At 46.5% G+C, this 24,498-nt stretch overlaps 1 protein-coding gene and 1 pseudogene across 2 annotated transcripts in view; both read left to right on the forward strand.

The window, feature by feature from the left end:
• ARHGEF12 (Rho guanine nucleotide exchange factor 12) overlaps nucleotides 1-24,498 on the forward strand; it is a 70,627-nt gene that overhangs the window by 4,858 nt on the left and 41,271 nt on the right. The window contains exons 2-4 of one of the 2 annotated variants that reach the window (XM_065855494.2): nucleotides 22,324-22,347; nucleotides 22,609-22,697; nucleotides 23,950-24,006. In XM_065855494.2, the coding sequence (XP_065711566.1) occupies nucleotides 22,324-22,347; nucleotides 22,609-22,697; nucleotides 23,950-24,006 (170 nt within the window). The remainder of the gene's footprint in view (nucleotides 1-22,323; nucleotides 22,348-22,608; nucleotides 22,698-23,949; nucleotides 24,007-24,498) is intronic. The other variant, XM_065855495.2, reaches the window with a different exon arrangement.
• On the forward strand, nucleotides 21,030-21,148 carry LOC136111579 (5S ribosomal RNA; annotated as a pseudogene).

The following is a 24,498-nucleotide window of genomic DNA, read 5'->3' on the forward strand; positions in this document are numbered from 1 at the left end:
AGGAGCTTTGGGGTATAATCCTGTTGATTATACTCCAACAGACTTATCAATGAATCCCATTTGTATTATCCCTGATCTCAGGTGCTACTAAAAACACTGTTTCTAGCGTTCCTAAGGCTCTGCGAATACTCCTCTGCCTAAACACTCTCTTTCACTCTAGTCTTGGTATTTTATCTGCTTTGAGATAATTAGATCTTTCTTGTCTAAGAGATGTCAATAGCGCTAAAATAGACCACGGTAGGTGATGTTATGTTCTGTTATGTGGCCGTGTTCTGGATAATCACAGAATCACAGGATGTCCCAGGGGTTGAAGGGCCCTGGAAAGCTCATCCAGTACAATCCCCCATGGAGCAGGAACACCCAGCTGAGGTTCCACAGGAAGGGGTCCAGGCGGGTTTGAATGTCTGCAGAGAAGGAGACTCCACAACCTCCCTGGGCAGCCTGGGCCAGGCTCTGACACCCTCACCCCCAACAAGTTGCTTCTCCTCTTGCAGTGGAACCTCCTGTGTTCCAGTTTGCACCCATTGCCCCTTGTCCTGTCACTGGTTGTCACCCAGAAGAGCCTGGCTCCATCCTCCTGACACTGCCCCTTTCCATATTGATCCCCAGGAATGAGTCCCCCCTCAGTCTCCTCTTCTCCAGCTCCAGAGCCCCAGCTCCCTCAGCCTTTCCTCACACGGGAGATGCTCCACTCCCTGCAGCATCTTGGTGGCTGCGCTGGACTCTCTGCAGCAGTTCCCTGTCCTTCTGGAGCTGAGGGGTCACAACTGGACACAAGATTCCAGGTGTGGTCTCCCCAGGGCAGAGCAGAGGGGCAGGAGAACCTCTCTGACCTACTGACCACCCCCTTCTAACCCACCCCAGGTCCTGTTGGCTTCCTGGCCACAAGGGCCCAGTGCTGGCTCATGGTCACCCTGCTGTCCCCAGGACCCCCAGCTCCCTTTCCCTATGCTGCTCTCTAATAGGTCATTCCCCAACTTACACTGGAACCTGGGGTTGTTCCTGCCCACATCCAAGACTCTACACTTGCCCTTGTTCTATTTCATTAAATGTTTCCCCGCCCAGCTCTCCAGCCTGTCCAGGTCTCTGATGGCAGCACAGCTTCCAGTGTCACCACTCCTCCCAGCTTGGTGTCACCAGCAAACTTGCTGACAGTCACTCTATTCCCTCGTCCAAATCATTGATGAATATATTGAATAATCCCAGCCCCAGCACTGCCCCCTGAGGCTCTGCACTGGATCCAGGCCTCAACTGGACTCTGCCCATTGACCACGACTCTCTGGCTTCTTCCCTTCAGCCAGTTCGCAGTCACCTCACTGCCCGCTCATCCAGACCGCACTCCTCAGTTCAGCTGTGAGGATGCTGTGCAGACTGTGTCCAATGCCTCACTCAAGTCAAGGGAGATCACGTCCACCGCTCTGCCACCATCCATCCATCTTGTTATGTCCCCATCAAAGTCAGTGAGGTTGGTCAAGCACGACTTCCCCTTGGTGAAGCCATGCTGACTGCCCCTAATGCCCCTCTTCTCCCTGATCTGCCTTGAGATGGCACCAAGGAGAAGTCGTTCCATCAGTTTCCCAGGGATGGAGGTGATGCTGACCGGTTTGGAGTCACCTGGGTCCTCCTTCCTGCCCTTTTTGCAGACTGCAGTGACATTTGCTTTCCCCCAGTCCTCAGGCACCTCTCCTGTTTCCCAAGACTTGACAAAGGTGATGGAGAGCGGTTTAAAGACTCTAAGTGTTAGTTCATGTCTCAGGTCGATGAACTAAGGAGCCTGGATGGAGAATGTGTCTGAATGCCAGGAGAGCTCAAAGAAAGGATGGGGAAGCAGGAAAATACAAGTAAAATGAAAAGGGATGTAAAACCTGCAGTGTTTGATTAGGGATCTGCAAGGGATAAAATACAAGGCAGGATACATGCAGAGTAGGAACAGCACACTTAGAAAAAGACAGGAAAAAACAAGGTTTACTCATTTTTCTTTTAGAAGAAAACACTTAAAAATAAAGATATTCAATATGACAGGAAAAAGCAGCGTCCTTATGTTGAAAATGTAAGCATAAGTATAAATAGTAAAAACAAAACAAACAATGTTCAGGCTGTGACATTCACAAATTGTCTACTGCACATCACTTTGTTATTGCTCTGCATCCTTTCCTGGAGTATTTTGGGTGCTGTGTGTGTTTGATTTCTCAGAGCAATGGGCAGGAACCGGCTCTTGCACCATTTGCTGTGGCTGATGGAGAATAAGCAATGGTGTTGGCAAACACTTCAATATAATCCAGTGGCTATTTTAAGCTTTGTTTTGACAACACTGAAACTTGTGGGCCCGGGGATGTCAGATGGTACCTTGTTGAATTACTCTGGAGCTGGAAAAGCAAATATTCATTTGTGTTTTCTTCCTGGGGCTGAATACGCGAGGTGGAAAAGATCCTAATGCGCAACACGCGAGTCCCTGCGCTTTCGGTCGTCGTCTGGCTGGATCTGCGCTTGGTCTCAGTTGATTTAAGGGTTCATAAAACCAAAACCCTTCGTGATTAAGAAGCAAGGTGGACTGGACTGTGTGGATTGAGCAAAAGGGCCTCTTGTGGTGGTTATAAAGGTGTTGATGCTGGCAACCTAAGGGGGAGTTCTGGGGGTCTGGGAGCCCTCGATTGCTTGTAGTTGTTGTAAGAAAGGCAAGACCCAACCAGGTTTCCATCCACTCCCGAGCTCTTGAAATACGTATTGAAAGCCTTCAGAGATGCTGGTAGGAATCTTAATTTTATCCAAATGCTGTTCCTCCTTGAAACTGCGAGGAGCAGCACAACTCTTTGTGTTTGTGCGAGCAGCTGATCTTCGGTTGATCTGCAGGTTGCAATCCTGGTTTGTGATATCGTTTTACCACGATGAATCAGTAACTTTTGAAGAGTTAGATGCTCTTTTATGGAGCCCTGAGTGAGCTGTAAGGGCTGGAAGCTCCGCTGGGACCTGAATTGACCTGCGCAAGCGTTTCCTCGTCTGGAGGAGAAGACCCATCTTTTTAATATTAATAAAGATCTGAGACAGGTACAGGATTCCGAGTCCACCACTCCCATAAACATACAAGATTCAACCTGCAGGCCTCCCGAAAGTATCTGATGGCTGCTTAGAAGTCTTTTTTTCCTTGTTATGATAGTGGCTGTTGGTGCAGCTTGTTGGCAGCACATCAGACGAGGCGTCTCCTCCATCCCGTGGCACCATTGCCCAGCTGCAAGAGGATATTCTGATGAGCAGGGACTGAGATCAAAGCTGAAGAGCGTCGGGAAGAGGGGAAAGGGAGAGAATTGGGGGGGGGGAAGCTGTAACAAGCGAAAGGAAATAGGAAAAAGCTGCAGTGTACGATGCTAGAAGGTCGGTAGGAAATGAGTGAGGAGGAGAGATGGTGGTAGGAGTCAGATAGGAGAGGGGTTTCCTGCCTGCAAGCACGTTGTGGAGGAACATGTTAGATAGAAAGTGCCCAGACCTCCTCGTACATGACAGTTGGTGTAAATATCAATGGGAAGCAGTGAAAAGAAGCAGCCAGACTCTCCTCAGTGCTGCCCAGCGAAGGTGGGAGAGGCAACGTGCACAAATTGAAATACCAAAGTGTATAATTCACTGTGAAGGTGATGGAGATCTGGCACAGGTTACACAGAGAGGTGGTGGCGTCTCATCCTCCGATATATCCCCAACCTGAGCAGCCTGCCGTGTCTGACCCTGCTGTGCAGGGGGCTGGACCAGAGCATCTCCAGAGCCCCTTCCAGCCTCAGCCGTTCTGGGAAGCACAAACCCTGATGAGCCGGGTTCCAGCTGTTTGTGGGAGCTCTGCAGCTGTGTTTGGGGCCTGGGGTACCCGCCTGTTTCTTGTGGGTATTTTGGGGGACCAGAAAGCTCTTTCAGCCATTGCGATGCCTCCTAAAACTTGACTTCGCTTTGAGCGACAGCATTTGGGCCATGATGATAATAATCCCTGTTCTTTTGTTAAGTGGCTTTCGGGCTCGGCGCTCGCCAGTAAGAAAATAATGGGATTTGGTGATGTGTGTTGAGAGGCGAGCTTTTCCCACCTTCTGCGGAGTTATGATTATGCGATGTCCTGAATTAGGCGGCAAATTCAGCCTAAAGCGAGCTGTTCTCAGGTGTTTCTGGTTTGGAAAGAGCGATGCAGACCACCTAACCAGCATCGTAACACGGACTAAGTATTCGGGGGGTGCTGGAACAGGGAGAAGGGGACAAATGTATATAATGTGAACTCCCTAAGTGTACGAGGAGGGGAACGATGGTTTATGTGTGTCAAGGGTGGAAGTTCTTTGCGTAGAGACCTCATAACGCTGAGCTGCAGCTCTCAGGCGGTTTGTCGGGAGCCACGAGGTGCTGGGCTGTGGTTTGCCCTGCGCCGTCCTGCGGTTTCGTGGCGGAAGCGGTTCCTGCGGGCGCAGATCTGATCTCGGCAGCCGCCGCGCTCCCTCGCTCTGCTGGATCCTGCAGAGCCCTTCGCAATTGTTGTGGGATCTTCTTTGTTGTGAGGACGCGTCAGATGTGTGAGATGAAGAGCTTTGTGTCGGGCTTCTCAACCTTGGAGTTATGATGGAACCTTCAGTAAAGGAAACATCTTGTGGTAGCTAGAAATGATCTCAAAGAAGTGTGTGTCTGCACTGGTGGCTGCAGTGCTGGGTGATCCTGGTAACACTCAGCAGTTGGTAAATAAAATGTTGCCTTGGAACAGTATCGAAAGCCTCGAGTTTTACACTTAGATACGTTAGGAAAATGTTCATCCCACTCACATTGCTGTGAGAATAAAACCCTGTAATACTTAGCAAAACAACCCAAAAATCCCAAACAAAGAATACAACCCAAAAGTAAATCACCAGATAAAAAAACAAGCACACTTTTCTATTCTTCCAGCGTGGAAAAATGTAGGAATGTTGGTGATGGCTTCAAACTCCCGAGTGTTGTTTGCTTTGGACGTTAACCAGTGCAACCTCAGCTGGGTGTATTGCACAGCAAACCTCGACCTGCTCTCCCTTTTCCTTTCAATAGACTCGTTACCAGGTTTTGCCCTCATCAGCGAGACATTAACGATGCGCTCTGGCCCTGATGGATAAGTCAGCTTGGCTGGAAGGTGGAGAGAAAAGAGCCTTGCGACAGGTTTGAGTTTTGGGCAGCCAGAATTCAGCCAGATGGAGGGAACCTGCCCCTTTCCTCCCCTCTTTTATTCGTAACCATCATCTTACCGCGGTGACAGCCCCGCCGTGGAGCTCAGATCGTGCTCCGTCTGTTGCTCTTTGTGTACAGAGAAAACAGCTCCTTCGATCTAGAACTTGGAGTATTGATGGGTTCTAATCAGTTGTTGGATAATAAGTTGGTTCCTCTGCCGTTATTGGGAAGTGGGAATATATTTTCCCACAGATAAGTGATGATTTAGAGCGGATATAGGGATTTTTTTGTTTTGTCTTAAAATGCCTTTTAGATCAAAACTTGGCCCCAAAAGAACATTTCAACAGCTAAAGTGGAAAAAATACCACAGAACATACCAAGTGGGGCTTGGTTGTATTGTCTGTGTGTTCTACGAGGATGAGCACAAAGGGACTCGGGACACTTCAAACAAGGGCTGTTCTGTTCAGGGCCCTCGTTTATTTAAACCCCCACGTGAAATCTCTTCATCTTCTCCTCCACGTTGTATTTGGATCCGTTTGCTGCCGTGCTGGTAAATTTACAATACAATGGAGAGCTGTATGGCAATGGGAAGCCCACTCAAATGCCTCGCACCCAATTCCATTTCAGAAAACACAGGCAGAAAATAATTGCGGAGAAATCGCCTTCCTGTTCACCGTTCTCAAATTTAAATTCATTTCTCTTAATTGATTTTAATGAGTGCTGATGTTTTGCTGGTGACCAATGCTTCATCTTTAGGTTTGTGAGTTGCGGTAACTCGGATCATCTCAGGTACTTAAACTCAGCTGTTGGTTGTGGTAATAAAACAATGTTTTCTTTAATCCTGAGTGTGGACAAGTGATGGGTGGTGAATATGTCGAGTGAATTCGGTGGAGTGGAGATGGAGAGGCTGGGAAACGACTGATTATGGATTGGCTTGAGGGCAAAGGGGAAATTGTCAATAGGACAGGCCCTGAGATTAAATTAATTCTAGGGGAGCCGGCATTTGGCTCATAGACGGTGTCTGGAAACATCGGAGCCTCGGTGGTTGTGTGTTCCGATGAGAGGACGCCAGTGTGTTCTGGTGCGTTAGAGAGATGGATCTGTGCATGTTCAGAGCCTGGGGCTACGAACACAGGTATTGCTGCCTTGTATTTTGGTTTTTTTCTGCTTTTAGAATTTGGGAGTGTAAAGAATCCCTTAATTTAATTTATATGAATCGTACTGTAGAGCTGGGGAAGTGGAGCCTGCGGTGAGTTGAGGATGAAACGCAAAGTCCTTGGGAAAGAATAAGTCAAGCTCTCCCCTTTCCCCCATCCTGCAGTCTCTTTTCTTGATATGTACAGTTTTTTAGGCCTGAAAGTATTTTTTATTGGAAATTTCCGGCTCTAGAGGGGACCATAAAAAGGTAATGAATGCTAAAACCACGCTACTCGTTTGGTGTTTTTATCTCTTTTGAATTGTGACACGATTTTAGCGACTAAGTTGGGCGGTTTGCTGGGAAATGAGTCGATGTTGTGTTAGAAAATGGAGCAGCCCTGTTGTCGTGGTTCTTTCTTTTCGAATTGTCAACTATTAAGCAGTTGTTTCTCTTTTTAGTTTCGTTTGCTGTTTTGGCATTGATTCAAGTTTGAATTTAATAACTGGTGTAACTATTGCATTTTGGAGCTGTTTGGGGGGCTTTTTTCATAGCAGGTTTGCTGGAATCACTTGAACTTAATGGCAGGATAAGCAAAAATTTCTTTAGGCTGTTCTGAAATGTTTAAAACCCCCTAAAATTGTTTGTAAGAGAAGACGAAGGAAGGAAACAGTTTGACCTTTGAAACGAAGCTCCATACATCCCCTTTTCCTATGCCAGAAGTCAGGCTGGACAATGAGATACTGAAAGACTTAAGGTTCTCTTTCATAAGGGATCTTACAACTTCAGTGCTATTTTCCAGATACGTGTTTTGTTTGGTGTTTCCCTTTGGTTTGCAAATTCTTCAGTAACTGGCTCTCAAGCGATAGAGGATTGCGGTGCAGATTTAAGATAGAACAGCTGGGCGCTGGGCGAATAATCCGCCTGGTATTTCTGCTTCAGCAATTCGCGAGCTGCTTTCTTACTGCAGAAATCATTTCCTGTCCTGTACCTCCGTTTCCTATTTTTCAAACAGAGTCCTGGTCATTTCAGGCGTTTCTAGGGAGCTGGACTCATGCAGGGTCTGTAAAATTATTACTTATCTCTCCTTAAATTGTCTATTCCGACTTGCATGAATTCCTCGGCGGGGGTTTCTAGCTCTCTGGTGAGATCTCCAGTGAGCGTCTTGCACCATCTTGCTGAAATACGTGATACTTCTTGCCTGTACTTTTATATCTGCACACTCTCAAACAAAAGGGAGCTGTTTGCTAGTTCCCGTTTATTTGAGATGCATGGGATGGATTTTGTTGCTTTGTGTAGAAGATGTGAGAAATTCCCATTCTGAGCCCATCAAATGCATGGGGGTCAGTGCTCATTGCATACGGCTCTATAACCTGTTGAGATGTGCTGAGGGGGGGGCTGGATGGCCCTTCTGCCTGTCCTTTTTGATTTTGGGGACCAAGCGTATGCATTGGCAATATATCGATATTGATATATCAATATGGTATTGATATACTATATACTATATTGATATACTATATAGTATATACTATATTGATATACTATAGTATATCAATAGATATATCGATCTAGTGTATATAAATCTAGATACTAGATATAGATATATAGAATAGATGTATAATATAAAGAGATATAAAATAGATATATATAGTATCTAGATTTATATATACTAGATACATATAGATATATATAATAGATGTATAATATAGAGAGATATAAAATAGATATATGTATAGTATCTAGATTTATATATACTAGATATATATAGATATATATAATAGATGTATAATATAGAGAGATATAAAATAGATATATCTATAGTATCTAGATTTATATATACTAGATATATATAGATATATATAATAGATATATAATATAGAGATATATAATAGATATATATAGTATAGAGAAATATAGAGAGTATATATAGTATAGTGTATATATATGAGTATAGTATAGTATAGTATAGTATAGTATAGTATAGTATAGTATAGTATAGTATAGTATAGTATAGTATAGTATAGTGAGATATATACTACACTGGTGTCCCCGGCCCCACCCCTCCGGGGTTTCAACACCGAACACACCACCGGCAGCCTCAGCGCCGCGCTCCGGGACTCGAACCCTGGACTCACGCGATCCGACAGCCTCTGCCCCCCGGCACAGCTGGGACAGCAGGCGCACGGCACCGCGCCCCACGGGGAAAGTTAAGGGACAGGCTGGCAAGGGTGATGCTGGTGTGGGTGTCTATTACAGGCCAACAGATCAGGGTGAGGAAGCTGGTGAGGCCTCTCCAGCCAGCTGGGAGCAGCCTCACAGGCACAGGCCCTGTTGTGGTGGGGATCTGAACTCCCCTGATGTTTGCTGGAAGGACGACTCGGCCGGCAGCCGCAGTCCAGGAGGTTCCTCCAGCGCACTGCTGAGAACTTTGTGATGCAAAGGGCGGAGGAGCCGACCAGAAGAGCTGCACTGCTGGGCCTCATCCTCACTGACAAGGAGGGGCTGGTTGAAGTGGTGAAGGTCGAGGGCTGCCTGGGTTGCAGCGACCATGAGATGGTGGAGTTCAGGATCTCCTGTGGCAGGAGCAGGATAGCGAGCAGAATTGCAGCCCTGGATTTCAGCAGGGCAAACTTTGGCCTTTTCAGGCAGTTGCTGGGGGAAATCCCACGGGAAAGGCTGCTTGAAGGTAAAGGGGACCAAGAGAGTTGGTTGGTGTTCAGGGACTGTTTCTACTGGGCACAAGATCAGAGCATCCCGACACATAGGAAGTCAAGGAAGGGAGCCAGGAGACCTGCGTGGTTAGACAGGGAACTACTGGGTAACCTCGAGTGAAAGAGGAGAGTTTACAGATCATGGAAGGAGGGGCTGGCCACTGGGGAGAACATCAGGCTGTTGGCAGAGGGTGTAGGGAGGCAACTAGGAAAGCTAAGGCCTCCTTAGAATTAAACCTGGCGAGAGGGGTCAAGGATAACAGGAAGAGCTTCTTCCAATATGTGGCAGATAAAACTAACAGCAGAGGCAATGTGGGCCCACTGATGAACGAGGTGGGTGCCCTGGTGACAGAAGACACAGGGAAGGCAGAGTTACTGAACGCTTCTTTGTCTCTGTCGGCTCTGCCGGAGGCTGTGCTGAGCATACCGCACCGCTGAGGCCCCAGAGGCAGTCAGGGCAATGGAGGAGTTTATCTGGGTCGATGAGGACTGGGTTAGGGAGCAATTCGGCAGTCTGGACATCCATAAATCCATGGGTCTGGATGGGATGCACCCGCGGATGCTGAGGGAGCTGGCTGAGGTCATTGCTGGACCGCTCTCCGTCATCTTTGCCAAGTCTTGGGAAACAGGAAAGGTGCCTGAGGACTGGGGGAAAGCAAATGTCACTGCAGTCTTCAAAAAGTCCCCCGGATGACTCCAGACCGGTCAGCATCACCTCCATCCCTGGGAAACTGATGGAACGACTTCTCCTTGGTGCCATCTCAAGGCAGATCAGGGAGAAGAGGGGCATTAGGGGCAGTCAGCATGGCTTCACCAAAGGAAAGTCGTGCTTGACCAACCTCATTGACTTTGATGAGGACATAACAAGATGGATGGATGGTGGCAGAGCGGTGGACGTGATCTCCCTTGACTTGAGTGAGGCATTGGACACAGTCTGCACAGCATCCTCACAGCTGAACTGAGGAGTGTGGTCTGGATGAGCGGGCAGTGAGGTGACTGCGAACTGGCTGAAGGGAAGAAGCCAGAGAGTCGTGGGCAATGGGCAGAGTCCGGTTGAGGCCTGGATCCAGTGCAGAGCCTCAGGGGGCAGTGCTGGGGCCGGGATTATTCAATATATTCATCAACGATTTGGACGAGGGAGGTTGTGGAGTCTCCTTCTCTGCAGACATTCAAACCCGCCTGGACCCCTTCCTGTGGAACCTCAGCTGGGTGTTCCTGCTCCATGGGGGATTGCACTGGATGAGCTTTCTAGGTCCCTTCCAACCCCTGGGACATCCTGGGATTCTGTGATATAAGAGATATATATAGTATATATAGATAGTATATTGATATACTATATTATATGAATATACTATTGATGCGATGTGTTACAGTGTTAGGGATTCATTGATTACAGCACCCGGTATTCCCAGCTGGTCTCCCATCCAAGTACTGACCGGGGCCGACCTTGCTCAGCTTCCGAGACTGGGCGTTCTCAGGGTGGTATGGCTATGTGTATATATGTATTATTTTTAGTTTTATTTATGTTCCCCAAGTATATCCTGACCGTATCTGAACTAACCCCTTTGTTCAAGGATAGATTTCTTCATCTGTACCTTTTGGAGCTCCCCAAAAACTCTGAGCGAGGTTCGGCCCCTCCCGCTGGGGTGCCAGCAAAATCCTCAGTGCATTTTATTGTGGAAAATGCTTTTTCACAGGGGTGTGGACTCTGTTCCTCGGGGACCGCTTTGCTTCCGCTCCACGGAGCTCTGGGAAGCTGTTCTTTTCCCATGCCTGGCTCCTTATTGGGGTAAAGGTCTGTGAGTTCTGCTGAGAGCTGCTGATGCTGGTCGTGAACAAGAGGAACTTTGCTCCTGTTGCTTGCGGGGTGTGTGGTTTGTATATGGGCAAGAAGTTCCGTAATCAATAGAGGGAGGCAGGAGGGACCAAAATTGAAATACGATGGAACAAAGAGATTGGGAAAATTTTGGCGAGTGGAACCTGAAATGAACAGGCGTGATATTTTAGAATAGAAGCACTTGTTTAACTTAATTGTCTTATGTTTTATTATGCTTATTATGTTTATTATTTCTAGAAGGACAAAGCAATCTGGCTAAACGAGGAGCAGTTATCTACTTCTTTTACCATCTTTGCTGCCTTCTTAGGAGAGGTATTTTGATGATGTGCAAAGTGACATCTCTTTTCCCTGTTTCCTTATCCTCTGTTTCTGTTGTCCAGGACCTATAGATTTCAAATAGTGCTGTTACATTTACAGTCCTATCTTAGCTACCTCTCATTTCTTCTCCCAAGCTGCTACATCAGACTCTTTCTCCCCCCGCCCCAGTCAAAGATTGATTGATTGATTTTCCTGCCAATGGTTTCTTCTGATGAGCGAACACCAAGGGAAGGAAATGTGGGAAATCAGAGTAGGAAGCAAGATCTGAGCTTCCATTCCTGAACCTCTCCTGTTGTTCCCCCGTTTCCTGGCAGCTGCGTTGCTCTGCACTCCAGAGGAATGCATTGTGGCGCTTTTTCCCGAAAGCTGTAGATAAATATAAATACAAATTAATACTCCAAACTTCTGTTTATTATGTGGATAAGCAAAGAGCTGCAGCCAACAGCAAAGTCTGTTTAGTTCTGCAATGATCACACTGAATAATAATCCTGTTAAAAATGAGTTATTCATGCATTTATCTCAAGTCCCGATGCGATGTCACCTTTTTGATATTTTGAGCCTGGACATAAGAGGCTTCAAAAGGCGGTTTAGGAAGCAACGTTCTTTCAGAATTCGGTGTTCAGATCGTTTCATGGTACAAACGCGTTTCTTGATGCCAGTAAGGGAGTTTTTATGTTCGAGGGGATCGGAAACGTCCCTTCCGAGGTAAAGACAACGCAGCCCCGAAGCCTTTTCCTGTCGCATTCCTCCGTCTGTTCAGTGACATGAATGCTTTCAAGTTAAATATTTCATATGCAGATTTCAAAAAGCAAGAGGATATAAAAATAACACCCCACAGTGCTGTACGTCCGATCGTAAAGCAATTTCCGCATCTTCAGCTTGCGGTATCTCCCTGCAGTGGGCTGCCGGGTAAACCGGGGCGTGCAGACTTGATTTTAAAATGGGTTTAAAAATAGTTCTGCCGGCCCCTCTGGGGCTCACAGCGGCCGTTCTGTGCACGTGGTGCTCGGCCGGGCGCGAGTGAAGTGGATGTGAAGCTCCGCTCTGGGATTCGCAGCGACTGTTCCCGGCTCTTTGTGATCCCGCGTTCGCTCCAAAACCCGTATTGCTCACTTTGTATTGTGCTTCGGGTCACACTCTGCGAGCCGGTGAGTGCCAGAGCCTGTGAACCGGGCTTTCATCCCTTTCCCCCGTTCACCATTTTGTTGTTGCGAGCTGACATTTTCTGATTTGCGAAAATCCAAGGAAATGAAGAGCCGGATGCGAACCCATGAAATACAGCTCGCTGCTGCTTAAACCGTGATAATGCATGGAAAATACATGCAATGGCTGCATGCTCAGAACGGGGTGGACGGATGGGGTTGGTTTCTTTGGCGTCCTGTCTGCTGGGTAATTGCAGCCTTGATGCAGCTGTGGCTTGGAGAGATTAGATTTGAAACCGGCGTTGGGCCGGGGTTGTGGTGAGCGCAGCCTAAAAACTTGGTCATGAGAACGGAGGAAATGCAAAAGAAAGTAACTAGTTTTATCTATTTTAATAAGCCCCACGATTTGGGCAAGATGGGGATTTAATTAGGGGTGGTAATTCCAATCGCATCGGCGACAGCGATTTTGGTGGGATTAGATGGTTTTATGGTAAAGAGTAAAGCAGAGGTCTCAGTGCTGGTTAATGCGGAGCCTGGGGCCCGGCGGGGAGATTTACATTAATCAAACGCAAACAGACAGCGTAGCGTGAAGAAATTTCTGTGCTGCTCACCAAGTTAATTAGGTTATTGGGGCAGAAAAAGAAAACAGCCCCTTTCCCTCCCATCCCGCTTCCCCAGGTCGCGGAGCCCCCGCCGACAAAATACATGACGTGGGTTGAAATAAAACCTCCCTGCCCTACGCCGAGTCTTTGTTTGCCATGCAGTTTATTGGAGCAGCGATTTGATTTAGCGACGTGTGTGTATATATAGAGAGACATATCACAAACGTATAGAGCTGGTGGTGGGAGGGAAGAGGTGGCGTTTCTTCCCTCCCCTGGAGTGGTCAGGAATTGAGCGGATGCTCCTCAAGGATATGGGATAAGCATAAAATACCCAGAAAAGCAGCAGTTTGTGCTGCTCGGAGGGGCCTCGGTGTCAGCGAACACCCTGCAGTTATCGGGGATCCCCCTCAGCCGACCCGCCGCTGTGAAACAGGTAATTCTGAAAGGCTTTGTTCTTATTCCTCCATATCAGAATATATTGAGAGATGGGAAAAGCAGATCCTTGAATGCAGAGGAGGGAGAAAGGGTTTTGCTTTAAAAATCTATTATGGGGAGGTTTGGTTTTTAGCAGCAAACCTGAGTTCCTCTTGTGTTTTCATGGTGAAAATGGCCAATTAAATGAAGAAATCCCGTGTCTCAGCTCACAACAAAGGTTTTGACAACCAGGGGAGCGGCTTGAGATGGAGGCGCCGGCAGCACAACCTTCCCCACGTTCCAGCGCCGGATTGCATCCCAGCACTTCGCTTTGCAGCCTGAATGTGATTTTTTGCTAAACCGATACCTTATGCATGATGACATCCAATTCGCTGTTGGTGTCCAAGAAACTGCGTCTAGGTGTTTGTGGGGTTATTTTCAGCTGATCCTTTCATTTTTTAATTTAATTTTATTATAAGGGGGTGTAAAACCAAAGCAAATTGTGTCAGTAGAGGTCTGGAGAGTTGTCAGTGCAGAACAGAGACTGAGTTAATGCAGCGAGCACCAAAAGGCTTCTCTCCATTTGCGATAATTCCTGCTCATGTATTTGGTGTAGAAGGGCTGTGAGATGCTAATCAGTGCTGGGGATTTATTTTTTACGTATATATATACAAATATATCTCTAAAAAGACTGAGTGGACGTGCTGTAAATTGATTGATTGTCTCTGTGGACAGATGAAGAGGTAAATCTCCAAATACAGAGTGCAGATCTGTAAGTTATTGCAGGTTGTGCTGGAAATGCTTTTCCTTTTCATGTATTTTTATTGATTTTAAGAGACCCAGAGGAAAACACCAATACAAACACATCCAGAGGCCTATTAATGGTGTATTTAGCTCGCATTCTGTTCTCAGCACCGTGAGCCATTGTACACGTGCCGGTTTCTCCTCTCCCATTTTGCAGCAGCAGGAGCAGGCTGGGTGTTGCTGTGAGACGCTGATCCCGCGTTCTGCTCCGCTCTTCCGAGTTGGATTTATCCCGTAATTCAGATGACGTGGGAAGGGCATGAGTACCCCTGTGAATGTTTCCATGCGCATCATTTGTGTTCTGTAGGAGACACCTGCATTTCAGGGCAGAAACGGTCGGTTTACACATCACACGAGTCTCTTTATTAGGCCATATAAATAACTAAGACCTCATTAACTCCAGCATTGCTGATCTCTCCATAGTCCAGCTCACATCGTGTATTGTGTGTAAATTCTGACAAGCTGGGATATCCGGTTGAGAGTTTTTCCGTGGATGCCTCTTGGTGTTGGAGTAAGTACGGCGAAACCTTCCTATTAGTTCCATATCTTTAATTTAGCCTTAAATACTTTACATTTCTGCCACCTTTCGAGGCGGAATCAGCTCCAGCAGGACCCGGAGCTGATAACACGTTAAGCAACAACATGGTGATGGTTTCTTGGTCCCCTCTGTAAAATACTCTATGCATCCAGTTTTCCTCCTTTGCCTTTGGGTAGTTTGCAGCGTATCAGCTCTAAATTAATTTATTGCAGCTGGCGAATATATAGAAGCTTTGCAAAGGTGGTGAGGGTGGATGTTGCCCGCAGTCTCATGCAGAATGGGTGTAATTGGAGCAAATGACTGGATGAAAATGCGTCTTTAATTGATCGTCTGCCCGGCTTAGAACTGCTAAATTCCTGATGAGCGAGTCCTCGCGTTACGTTTCTAGACCAGTAAATGTGTGTTAACCTTTAAAACAAGGCAATAGGAGAGCTGAAGGGACTGGGAATGAAGACAAGACGCCTTTCTTGGAGCCACGTGTTTTAGTCATGGGGTAATTTCGTTGAGTTTCGTGTTGTGCAGTAGGTCAGGCAGGCTGGTGGTACCTGTGGAACACAGAGATCCATGGGTGAGGGTGCTGCGGAGCCGTGTCCTGCGCTCATGTGTTCACATTGCAGTAGCGCATGTATCATGGTAAATCTACAGCGATGTTCGGTCATCGTGCTGGGGATCAGAACAGCTCAGCCGTGTTGAAAATAGTAAATATGCCCTAATGTGGGCGCTTTCTTACCGGTGTCTATCGCTTGAACTGCATTTATTAGTGAAAAGCTGTAGATCGCGGTGTTCTGTGCTCCCTTCGCCAACCAGAAATGGGAACTTTGGGCCAAAAATATGAACAGAACACAAGGAGAAGTCTTTATAAAACAGGTGACAAGGACATGGAGATTGTGGTGGAATTTGCTGGTGGTCCAGCTGGTTTGTCCCCCCAAATGAACCCTGGGAAACGCTCCTTTGCAGACTCTAAAAGGAGCTTGAACCATGTCCGATAAACCATCAAAACACAATTACAACACGAGCAACGTGCGTTGTTTGTGTTCTCTCCCACTGCGCAGTTTTGGTTCGTTCCTCTGCTCCTGCCCCATGGCAGAACCATTCAACAAGAGGTGTCAGACGCGGCTCTCAACTTGCACGTGCATTCACAAAAATTCAAATCAAAATAAAATTTAAGAACTCCCAGCGGCGTTACTTTGAATAGGTTTTTGCTTGTATGTCCAAAAGCTGTAGTGCCTGTGTAATAATGCTGTGAATGTAAGCAACGCCAGAGCATCCAGAGCGCTCATGGAGGCTGATCCCCAGTGCTGATAAAATAAGGATGTTTAACAGTAGAACTGACTTTGCTGTGAGGTTTATTTCTTCATTTCAGCACAGTGCTGACGACAGATTGAAATGCAAGGTGCAAACCGGCCCTTTCCCCCGTCAAACTGTTAAATGGGAAGGGTTTCCATCTCTCGACGAATGGTCACGTTTGGAAAGGGTCGAAGAAAAGCGTCTCCAGAGCAGTTTCGCCCACAGTCAGATCATTCAGCCCCGGCTGTTTTCCATGACACGAGCAACTCGGAGTTTTCCAAGAGCTGATGTCAGGGTTTTGGTGCAGAAAGAGCCGCATTGACGGGAGGGGAAGGAGGATTCCCCAGCGCCGCTCAATGTGCTCTTTGTGCGGCTCCGGCCAGCACTGCGAGTCCCCCAGAGCTCCACAAAGAGCGGGGGACGCAGATTTCCAGCAGCTCGGCCATCCTGAGCGGCTTCCAGGGCTCAGAACCACAGACTTCCAGCCTCTTGAGACAAGGACGCCTATTGTTGAACAGCTCTACAACGCGGCAGGAGCAGAGGAACCAATTACAACTGGGAAGAGAACGCAGATCAATCAAGTTGCTCATGTTGCCCGAATGCTGCCTGATTCAGCCTAGAAATCCAGATTCTGTGTTGCCCACAGGACGCAGCTCAGAGCAGGATGAGCCCTCTTTAGAAACCAATGGAGAACAGAGGCTGCCGAATCTCAGGTGATTTCCTGCAAGTTTCCTGATTTGATGGGATACACGGCACTAAACTCTTCAGCTTCCAGCTTCGGGAAAGAAAAACTGACAGCTTGGAAACGGCAAAAAATCCATTAATTCAATAGAAAAAGGCCAAGTGTTTTTTCTATGACAACGTTCAGAAAACGTTCTCATAACCAACATTTCAGCAAGAGTAGAAATGTCCACAATTTGTTCCTTTTCTGCAGCTCCTATTACACGACCCACTCAACACAACTGAGCAGGTACGGGAGAAAGGTCGAGCCGTGTCATTTCCAAAGTGATGACCTGGTTGTCTCCATTATTCCTTTCTCTTTAAGTCAGCTCTATACAAATATCCCAGGCACAGAGAGCTTGAGCTTCCCTGAAGCAAAGAAAAGCGGCTGAAATACAAATATACCCAGTTTGGCCATACCCATTCTTTTCTACGTGTGTTCCGATTCTCTCCCCAGTTCTCATTTCTTTTCAAACCATTTTAAGTCACGCACAGGCTGCTCCTCTAGAAAAGAATCAAACGAGAGGAGTGGCTGCTCGAAATTAACCCGCCTCCCCAGCCCGGCTAATTATGGGGAAATGAAAGGTTTGCTTTGCTTGCCAGTAATTGCAACCCAGAACTGGAGGCATCACCAACTCCCACAGCGCGCCTGGAAAAGCTTTCTAGTTAAACACCACAAAAATCATAGCAAAGAGACAACCAGACCCCATTTTCTGATCCCAGTTATCCAACTCTAATTTTTGCAAATGTACGGGTGAGGTTTTAGGTCAAATCCAGCGTTGAAGGTGCTGGGAATGTGGGCATTCTTGATTTTATCAGCGCTGGGGAACACTGGGGATCATCCTCCATGAGTGCTCTGGATGCTCTCGCGTTGCTTGTATTCACATCATTATTACACATGCGTTACAATTGTTGAGAATTCTGACATCTATACTAAGAAATAATTGATGATGATAGTTATAATTGTTTAGTTTCTTACAATACACCTATTAATTATTAAATATAAGCTAAGCACTCTGCTGCTAAACAATGCGTCACTCGATCTTCTCTCTCCCTCTTGTCCTGCAGAAGGATCTAAAACTTGAACTATATCCCATTGTTTTGTAGGTGGTCAGAAAACATTGATCATGTCAATTGGTTAATGATGGGTTTGTCTTTTATAACTTAATCACAGCATACATGAATTCGGCAGCTTCTCTTCAATTCAGTGGCGTTTTTTTGAGGAAGAAACCCGTGGTTTCCTGAGTCCTTTGATACAGGGAAAAGATGACACGGCGGAAAAATGTTCTTTAAGTAAGGGAAATAGACTCTGTTGAATCAGTGGTGTCCACGGAATGTCTGCTGTGCCGCAGCTGTTTGTGGGCAGCCCGGTGACACGGAGGCTCCTTTCAGTGTTTTTCTTGGTCACGAGCTGTCACCGTTTAATTGCAGGGTGACAATAAACGGTGGCAGATGCTCCCTGTCAACCCCCTGCTCCTCCTCTCCCCATGGAGGAAGAGCCATAGGAGGAAAAGAGAGACAGTTGGAAAAAAGTTAAACATGCTTTACGAATAAAATAGAGAAAATAATACAAAATATACCAAACAAATCCCGAATTTCCCAGCAGCTGCAGGGTGGGCACCCGGAAGACCTGGGCTGGACACCCAGCAAACTGGAACTGGAGTCAGGGATGCAGGGTTGTCTTGAGACGCCGGCCGTGGTCGAACAGAGCGAGACCCTCGCGATCTCCCAGTTTCAGGTGACGTGGGTGGGATGGAATAGTCTGTCGGTTTGGTCAGCTGCTCTGTTCGCCCTCTCGGTGACGGGACGTGCGTTCTCCCCAGCGACCAGCGCCACGTCTGTGCACAGAAACAGGCGGCCAGCTCCAGGAAAGTGCGGTTACTTAGAACTGAGCTGAAAGGAAAATGCACTAAAAGAGAAACCGGTCTTTTTAACGAAACCAGGGCACTAACGCTCGCCGGATCTGTGTTTATCCGCCTGTCGTTTGCTATCTCGCCAGTTCTTTTCCTGTACAGAACGTTTCTACCCCGTTTTGTTGTGGCAGAAAACTGCCTTTAGCTCTGTATTAAGGTCACACTGGTGCTGCTTTTTGTTCCTTTAAGCCCAGCAAAAAACTGCTCCAGTGCACATTTACATCTGCAGATTGGGAAAATAAACAGACATTATTTTCCCTTCGTTTCTTCCCATGTTTTTCAAGATGAAATTGCTGATCTGCATTTAAGACATTCACGTTTGCTGTGCTTACTTAAACCTAATGGACTGTGTAGATCAGAATTCTAGGTGTGGAAAAGATGCCACAAGTGAACCTGTATAATCTCTTCCCCGAATTTGGGGTGGTTGGGTGTTTACAGAATTTAAAATTCTGTACGAGTTTGCCTGTAACGAGCAACATCTTATTTAAATGAAACTAATAAAGCAATGAAGCAGCTTCTAATGCAACTGTTCATCTCCTAATTAAAGATTAGTTCTGTCAAGCAAGCAGCTTTTGGCTGTTGCCTTTTGTATGGGTTTCACAATATTTCTTACTCATCTGGGCACAAGTTGTAGTAATTTAGACTCGCGTCGTGCAAACACAAACTTAATTTCAGACGTGTGAGTTTTGCTGCTGAAGTCAAGGGAACTAAAGTTAGGCACATGAATAAATATTTCCAAGGTTGGGGCCCTTGTCCGAATCTAAATATTTGTGTCTTTGATCAGTTTTTGAGATAGCAGATACTTGGATTCTAGTAATATTTTAGTATGGGAGGAAAAGAAACCCCAGCATGGTAATGTGAACGCTGTGCTATTTCTGGTCGGATATATTTTCAGCCTCCCAGGCTGGAATGGAATGCTTTGTACTATTGGAAGCTGCGAATCCTTCCTTGCTCTGGTGTGTTTTGACACATTAGGCCTTAAAACTCCCTTTTTCTGCGTTGGTTTCAAGGTAGTTCAGTACTGGGTGGTACATGCATGTGCGAGCTAAACTGGGGAAGGATGAGAGCAGCGTAGGGGAGAGGGACCTGGGGACAGCAGGGTGACCATGAGCCAGCACTGGGCCCTTGTGGCCAGGAAGCCAATGGGACCTGGGGTGGGTTAGAAGGGGGTGGTCAGTAGGTCACAGAGGTTCTCCTGCCCCTCTGCTCTGAAGTATAACAAGGGCAAGTGTAGAGTCTCGCATTGAAGCAAAAAAACCCCGGAACTGGTTCCCCTGGGGCCTCCATCTTGAGCCCTGAGGTGATTCTGGTGCCGCCATTTTGAGGCAGCTCGGGAGTCACTCCCTTGTTCTCCTGCCCCAAACAAACCGGAACACAGGAGGTTCCACTGCAAGAGGAGAAGCAACTTGTTGGGGGTGAGGGTGTCAGAGCCTGGCCCAGGCTGCCCAGGGAGGTTGTGGAGTCTCCTTCTCTGCAGACATTCAAACCCGCCTGGACCCCTTCCTGTGGAACCTCAGCTGGGTGTTCCTGCTCCATGGGGGATTGCACTGGATGAGCTTTCCAGGGCCCTTCAACCCCTCACATCCTGGGATTCTGTGATTCTGCGAGTTTTAATCCCCAGTGTTTATAGTTGCAGGTGTGTTTTTCTCAGTTGGCTTTACAGTAATTAGTTTTTCCTAATGCAGCATGACTAACAAGACATACTTCTACTAATTTGACGCATTTAAATTATTCGACCCAGTATTTTAAAAACAAAATGTGACTTGGCTTTTAATTGTTCTTGGTATTTGGGCAAGTGGAGCAACTCGTTTGAAAATGTGCTGATGTTCATTGGTTATCAGACAAAATGTCTACGGGGTTTTAGCTTGTAGCCTGAACTTGAAAGGTAGATTTGGAATTTAATCTCCAGCTGTTCACTGCACCCTACTGTGTGTCCTGTTTACAATAGGAGCTGAAATATATATATGTATATATATATACAACATATATATATATGTGTACTATAACACAGCGAGTGGCTTTTCAGTGCACTTTCAAACTTAATGCTGTTTCAAAGTGAAGTTGGACTGAAATGCAAGTAATTGCTGGATGGGAGCTTATTGGTGATACTGCATTTATCCACCTGTCCTCTGCTGTCGTGTCCAAGTGTTGTAGTACTTGGGAGCTGAAGAATGTCTTCAGCAAATCAAGAAGTGCTGGGTGCTCTTCAGGTGGAAAACTGGGGAAAGAGGAGGAACTTCTGCACCGAGAGCTCCTCACCAGCACGACTGTTAAACCACAGTTGTGGCTTTAGCTCAGCTGACTTCTCGTCTCTGGATTAGAAGGGGGTGGTCAGTAGGTCAGAGAGGTTCTCCTGCCCCTCTGCTCTGCCCTTGAATAAAGGGTTTAGTTCAGATACTATCAGGATATGCTTGGAGAACATATATATATATGGAATATATATATATATACCATACGCCCTACAGCCATACCACCCTGAGAAGGCCTGATCTCATCTGATCTTGGAAGCTAAGCAGGGTCAGGCCCAGTCAGTACTTGGATGGGAGACCAGCTGGGAATAGCGGGTGCTGTGGGCTGAGCCAGCACTGGGCCCTTGTGGCCAGGAAGCCAATGGGACCTGGGGTGGGTTAGAAGGGGGTGGTCAGTAGGTCAGAGAGGTTCATTCCTGGGGATCGATATGGAAAGGGGCAGTGTCAGGAGGATGGAGCCAGGCTCTTCTGGGTGACAACCAGTGACAGGACAAGGGGCAATGGGTGCAAACTGGAACACAGGAGGTTCCACTGCAAGAGGAGAAGCAACTTGTTGGGGGTGAGGGTGTCAGAGCCTGGCCCAGGCTGCCCAGGGAGGTTGTGGAGTCTCCTTCTCTGCAGACATTCAAACCCGCCTGGACCCCTTCCTGTGGAACCTCAGCTGGGTGTTCCTGCTCCATGGGGGATTGCACTGGATGAGCTTTCCAGGGCCATCCCAACCCCTCACATTCTGGGATTCCATAAGGATTCTTGTGAGTTCTCTCCCTTTGCACGGAAGGGCTTTTCCTGCAGCTCTTGGTGCAGTTCTGGTCTCAGACTGGGAAGTTGCGGGACTTTGGATCCCACTCAGAACTTCTGCACTCACCGCTTGTGCCCAAGCACAGAAAAAGCTCCTGGTGATTTCAGTGCTATTTTACATGCAAAAACCTGTAGGGTTCTCTTTCTAAATAACATCATTAACGTATCATAAATAGAAAGGTTTTACACAACTCTCCAGACCTCTAAAGTAGAACATTTGCGCTTCGTCCTTGAATACATGATAAATAGCTTGAATTCAACCAAAGTAGTACAGCAGTGAACTGATTTAATATTGTTCCTAAGTGTTTCCCAGTTTTATAAGTCCCACATCTTTTCCTTGCTGAAAACAATGCACAGACGCTCCTCACTTCAGCTGTGGGTTTGTGTTACCTATACATCCCAGTAATAATATTTGGAATAGTTAATATAATTTCAACTTAACTTTGTTGCTGGATTTGAGAGTTCAGATTCTGCTCCTGTCCTCAGTTCTGTTTGAAACCTTAAGCATATTGATATGTTCAATCAGCTAGTTCAGTCAGCTGCAAATGGTCTAATAATTGGCTGAAGTAGAAGATTAAAAAGGACTTGCTCTCTCAAAGGCATTATAAGAGTATAAAATAACTTTATATGAGTATCAATGTTGATATCAAACAGAACATCGATAATCACAGGGTGATTTAACTTCTATTTTTTCTTCTTTTCAGGTTTCCTCTCAAAAAACCTACAAGGTGAGTTCCTGAAGTTTGACTCTTTTTCTGTATTGCAAATTATCATCCAGCGTTTCTGAAGGAGGAAAAAGCAAAGGAAAAAGGAACTAAAAATCCCTTCGCTACGCTACACCTTTCATTTGTGCATGCAAAGAGATTTAAGGTTTGCTGACAGAAGGGGTAGAGTTAACATTTCGGGCTGTTTTTTGTTCAGTTTTATGTAGCTTGCGTTTATTTTGATGTTAAAATAAATAATCAGGATGCTTTGCTTTGGTTTGGCAGACACGGCAGCATTTTGAGCAGAGAGTCTCCAGCCGACAAGAAGCAGAAGGTCGAGCGCTGCAGCAGCACCCACGACTTCGATCCGACAGGTAAACCCACGTTACCATTCAAAGAGTAATGGGGATTGGAATGAAAATGGTTTGAATGTGGTTTCCAGAGCTGTGTTTGCAAAGGCTTTTTGAGATGGACACAGGCTCCTTTGACACCGGCTGTTAAAATAAACCCGGAGTAGTGGTACCGGTGAATAATTGTAAGCACCTCCTCTTTCAGAATAGTCAGTTTGACATTCCAGTAGGGAAATAGTGGAATTAGTTGTGAGTAGTTTGTTTTAGTTGAAAATTTGAGATGATATAGGCTGGTGTTCCTTGTTGAGGTTTTTTTGGGGGGGGTGCTTAGTGGATTTTGCTCCATCTCTATCAGTTGTGAAGTGAATTTGTATTTTCTCCCATGAAGTATTTCTAGATGTCTGTTTTTAAAGGATAGACTGTCTGGTTTTAACCTTCCCGGAGGTTTGGTCTGTGCCTCCCGCTGTTCAGTCCCGTCCTCCCCTGGGCTTGTGGAGGGATGGGACCTGAATGGAAGGCGGTAGAACGCGTAGAATGTGTTTTGTGCCCAAGACACCTGAAGCTGGTGTCTGTAACCCATCCTGGTTGGTAATGCTTTCTGCCATTAGCTGCGTGACTCCTTCCTAGTGCGCACAAAGTAAATGAAAATGAGCTTTTAACGTTGGTTTTAAAACCTGCGAGGGAGAAAACCTGAATTAGCGCTTGCCATGTTTTCCTTTGTCCTTGCGAACAGGTAACGTCAAATTATTGCGGGTTGGAGTAGGCCAGGGGAGGTGTTGGTTTTGTAGAAGGGATTTGTTTTCATCAGAAGCAAACTTGAGGCCTCCTCCGGTGTTAATTTGGTGCGAGTCGTGCCAATTTTGAGCACTGTTATCGTGCTTCTGAGAGCCAAACTCTGTCCTGTAACCTTCATAGAACCCTTTTCTTTTAAAGGGCTGAATTCAGAATGGTGTGTGTATGTTGATTACTCACTTGGGAGATAAACACGACCAGAGTTTCGATGCCTTTTTATCCAGAATTCATTGCCCAGAACTTCTTTTATTGTGTCTTAGATTCTGTAACAGATTCTTTGTGGCGTTCCCTGTGTCTTTGTGCTCGTATTATTCACCCCTTACTCCAAGCGTCCCGCCTACGTTTTGTTCACATCTTATTTGTGTTCTGCACGATTTAACCTAATAAATCAGTCTGTGTTTTTCATGAAGTTTGTGGTTTTTTTGTCACATTTGGTCTCCATATTTTCTCTATTTCTCTCTCCTTCTCTCCTGCTCTCGTGCAGATAGCTCCTCCAAGAAGACAAAGTCTAGTTCGGAGGAGGGTAGATCCGAGACGTATGGTAAGCTAAAGCAGCCTCTGCAGTCGCTCCGTGTTTCTGTCCGCGCACCCCAGGCTTTCATTTCTCCTTCCCGTGATCCGCATGGTTGGCTCTGCAGCAGGGAAAATGGGTTTATTGCTTCAGTAGTCCCTGTAGTGGCTGCAAACTAACCTGTAGCTGGCAAGCGGAGGCTGTCGCCTGCATTCTGCTGGTATCTACTGGGAAAACTTGCACCACGGAGTATTGTTGGTGTTGTACGAGGGCTCCAGAAGTAGAAAAATCCACGTGTTGCTTTTACTGCGGAGGTTGATCTGGATGAGCCAGTGATTCATCTTCTTGCGTTATTTGTGGAGTATCTCGTGCTTTCGTATTTCACAGAAGTGGAGAAAAGTATCTGTAAATAACACAGAATAGTTTGGGAACTTAGAGTAGTTTTGAAACCACCTGTGTAGTACAGAGCGGTGCTGTCGTAGCTCTGGTTGTAAGGAACATTAAAAAGGAAGGAAAAGCCAA

Source organism: Patagioenas fasciata, chromosome 24, assembly GCF_037038585.1.
Source record: "Patagioenas fasciata isolate bPatFas1 chromosome 24, bPatFas1.hap1, whole genome shotgun sequence".
Classification (NCBI taxonomy): domain Eukaryota; kingdom Metazoa; phylum Chordata; class Aves; order Columbiformes; family Columbidae; genus Patagioenas; species Patagioenas fasciata.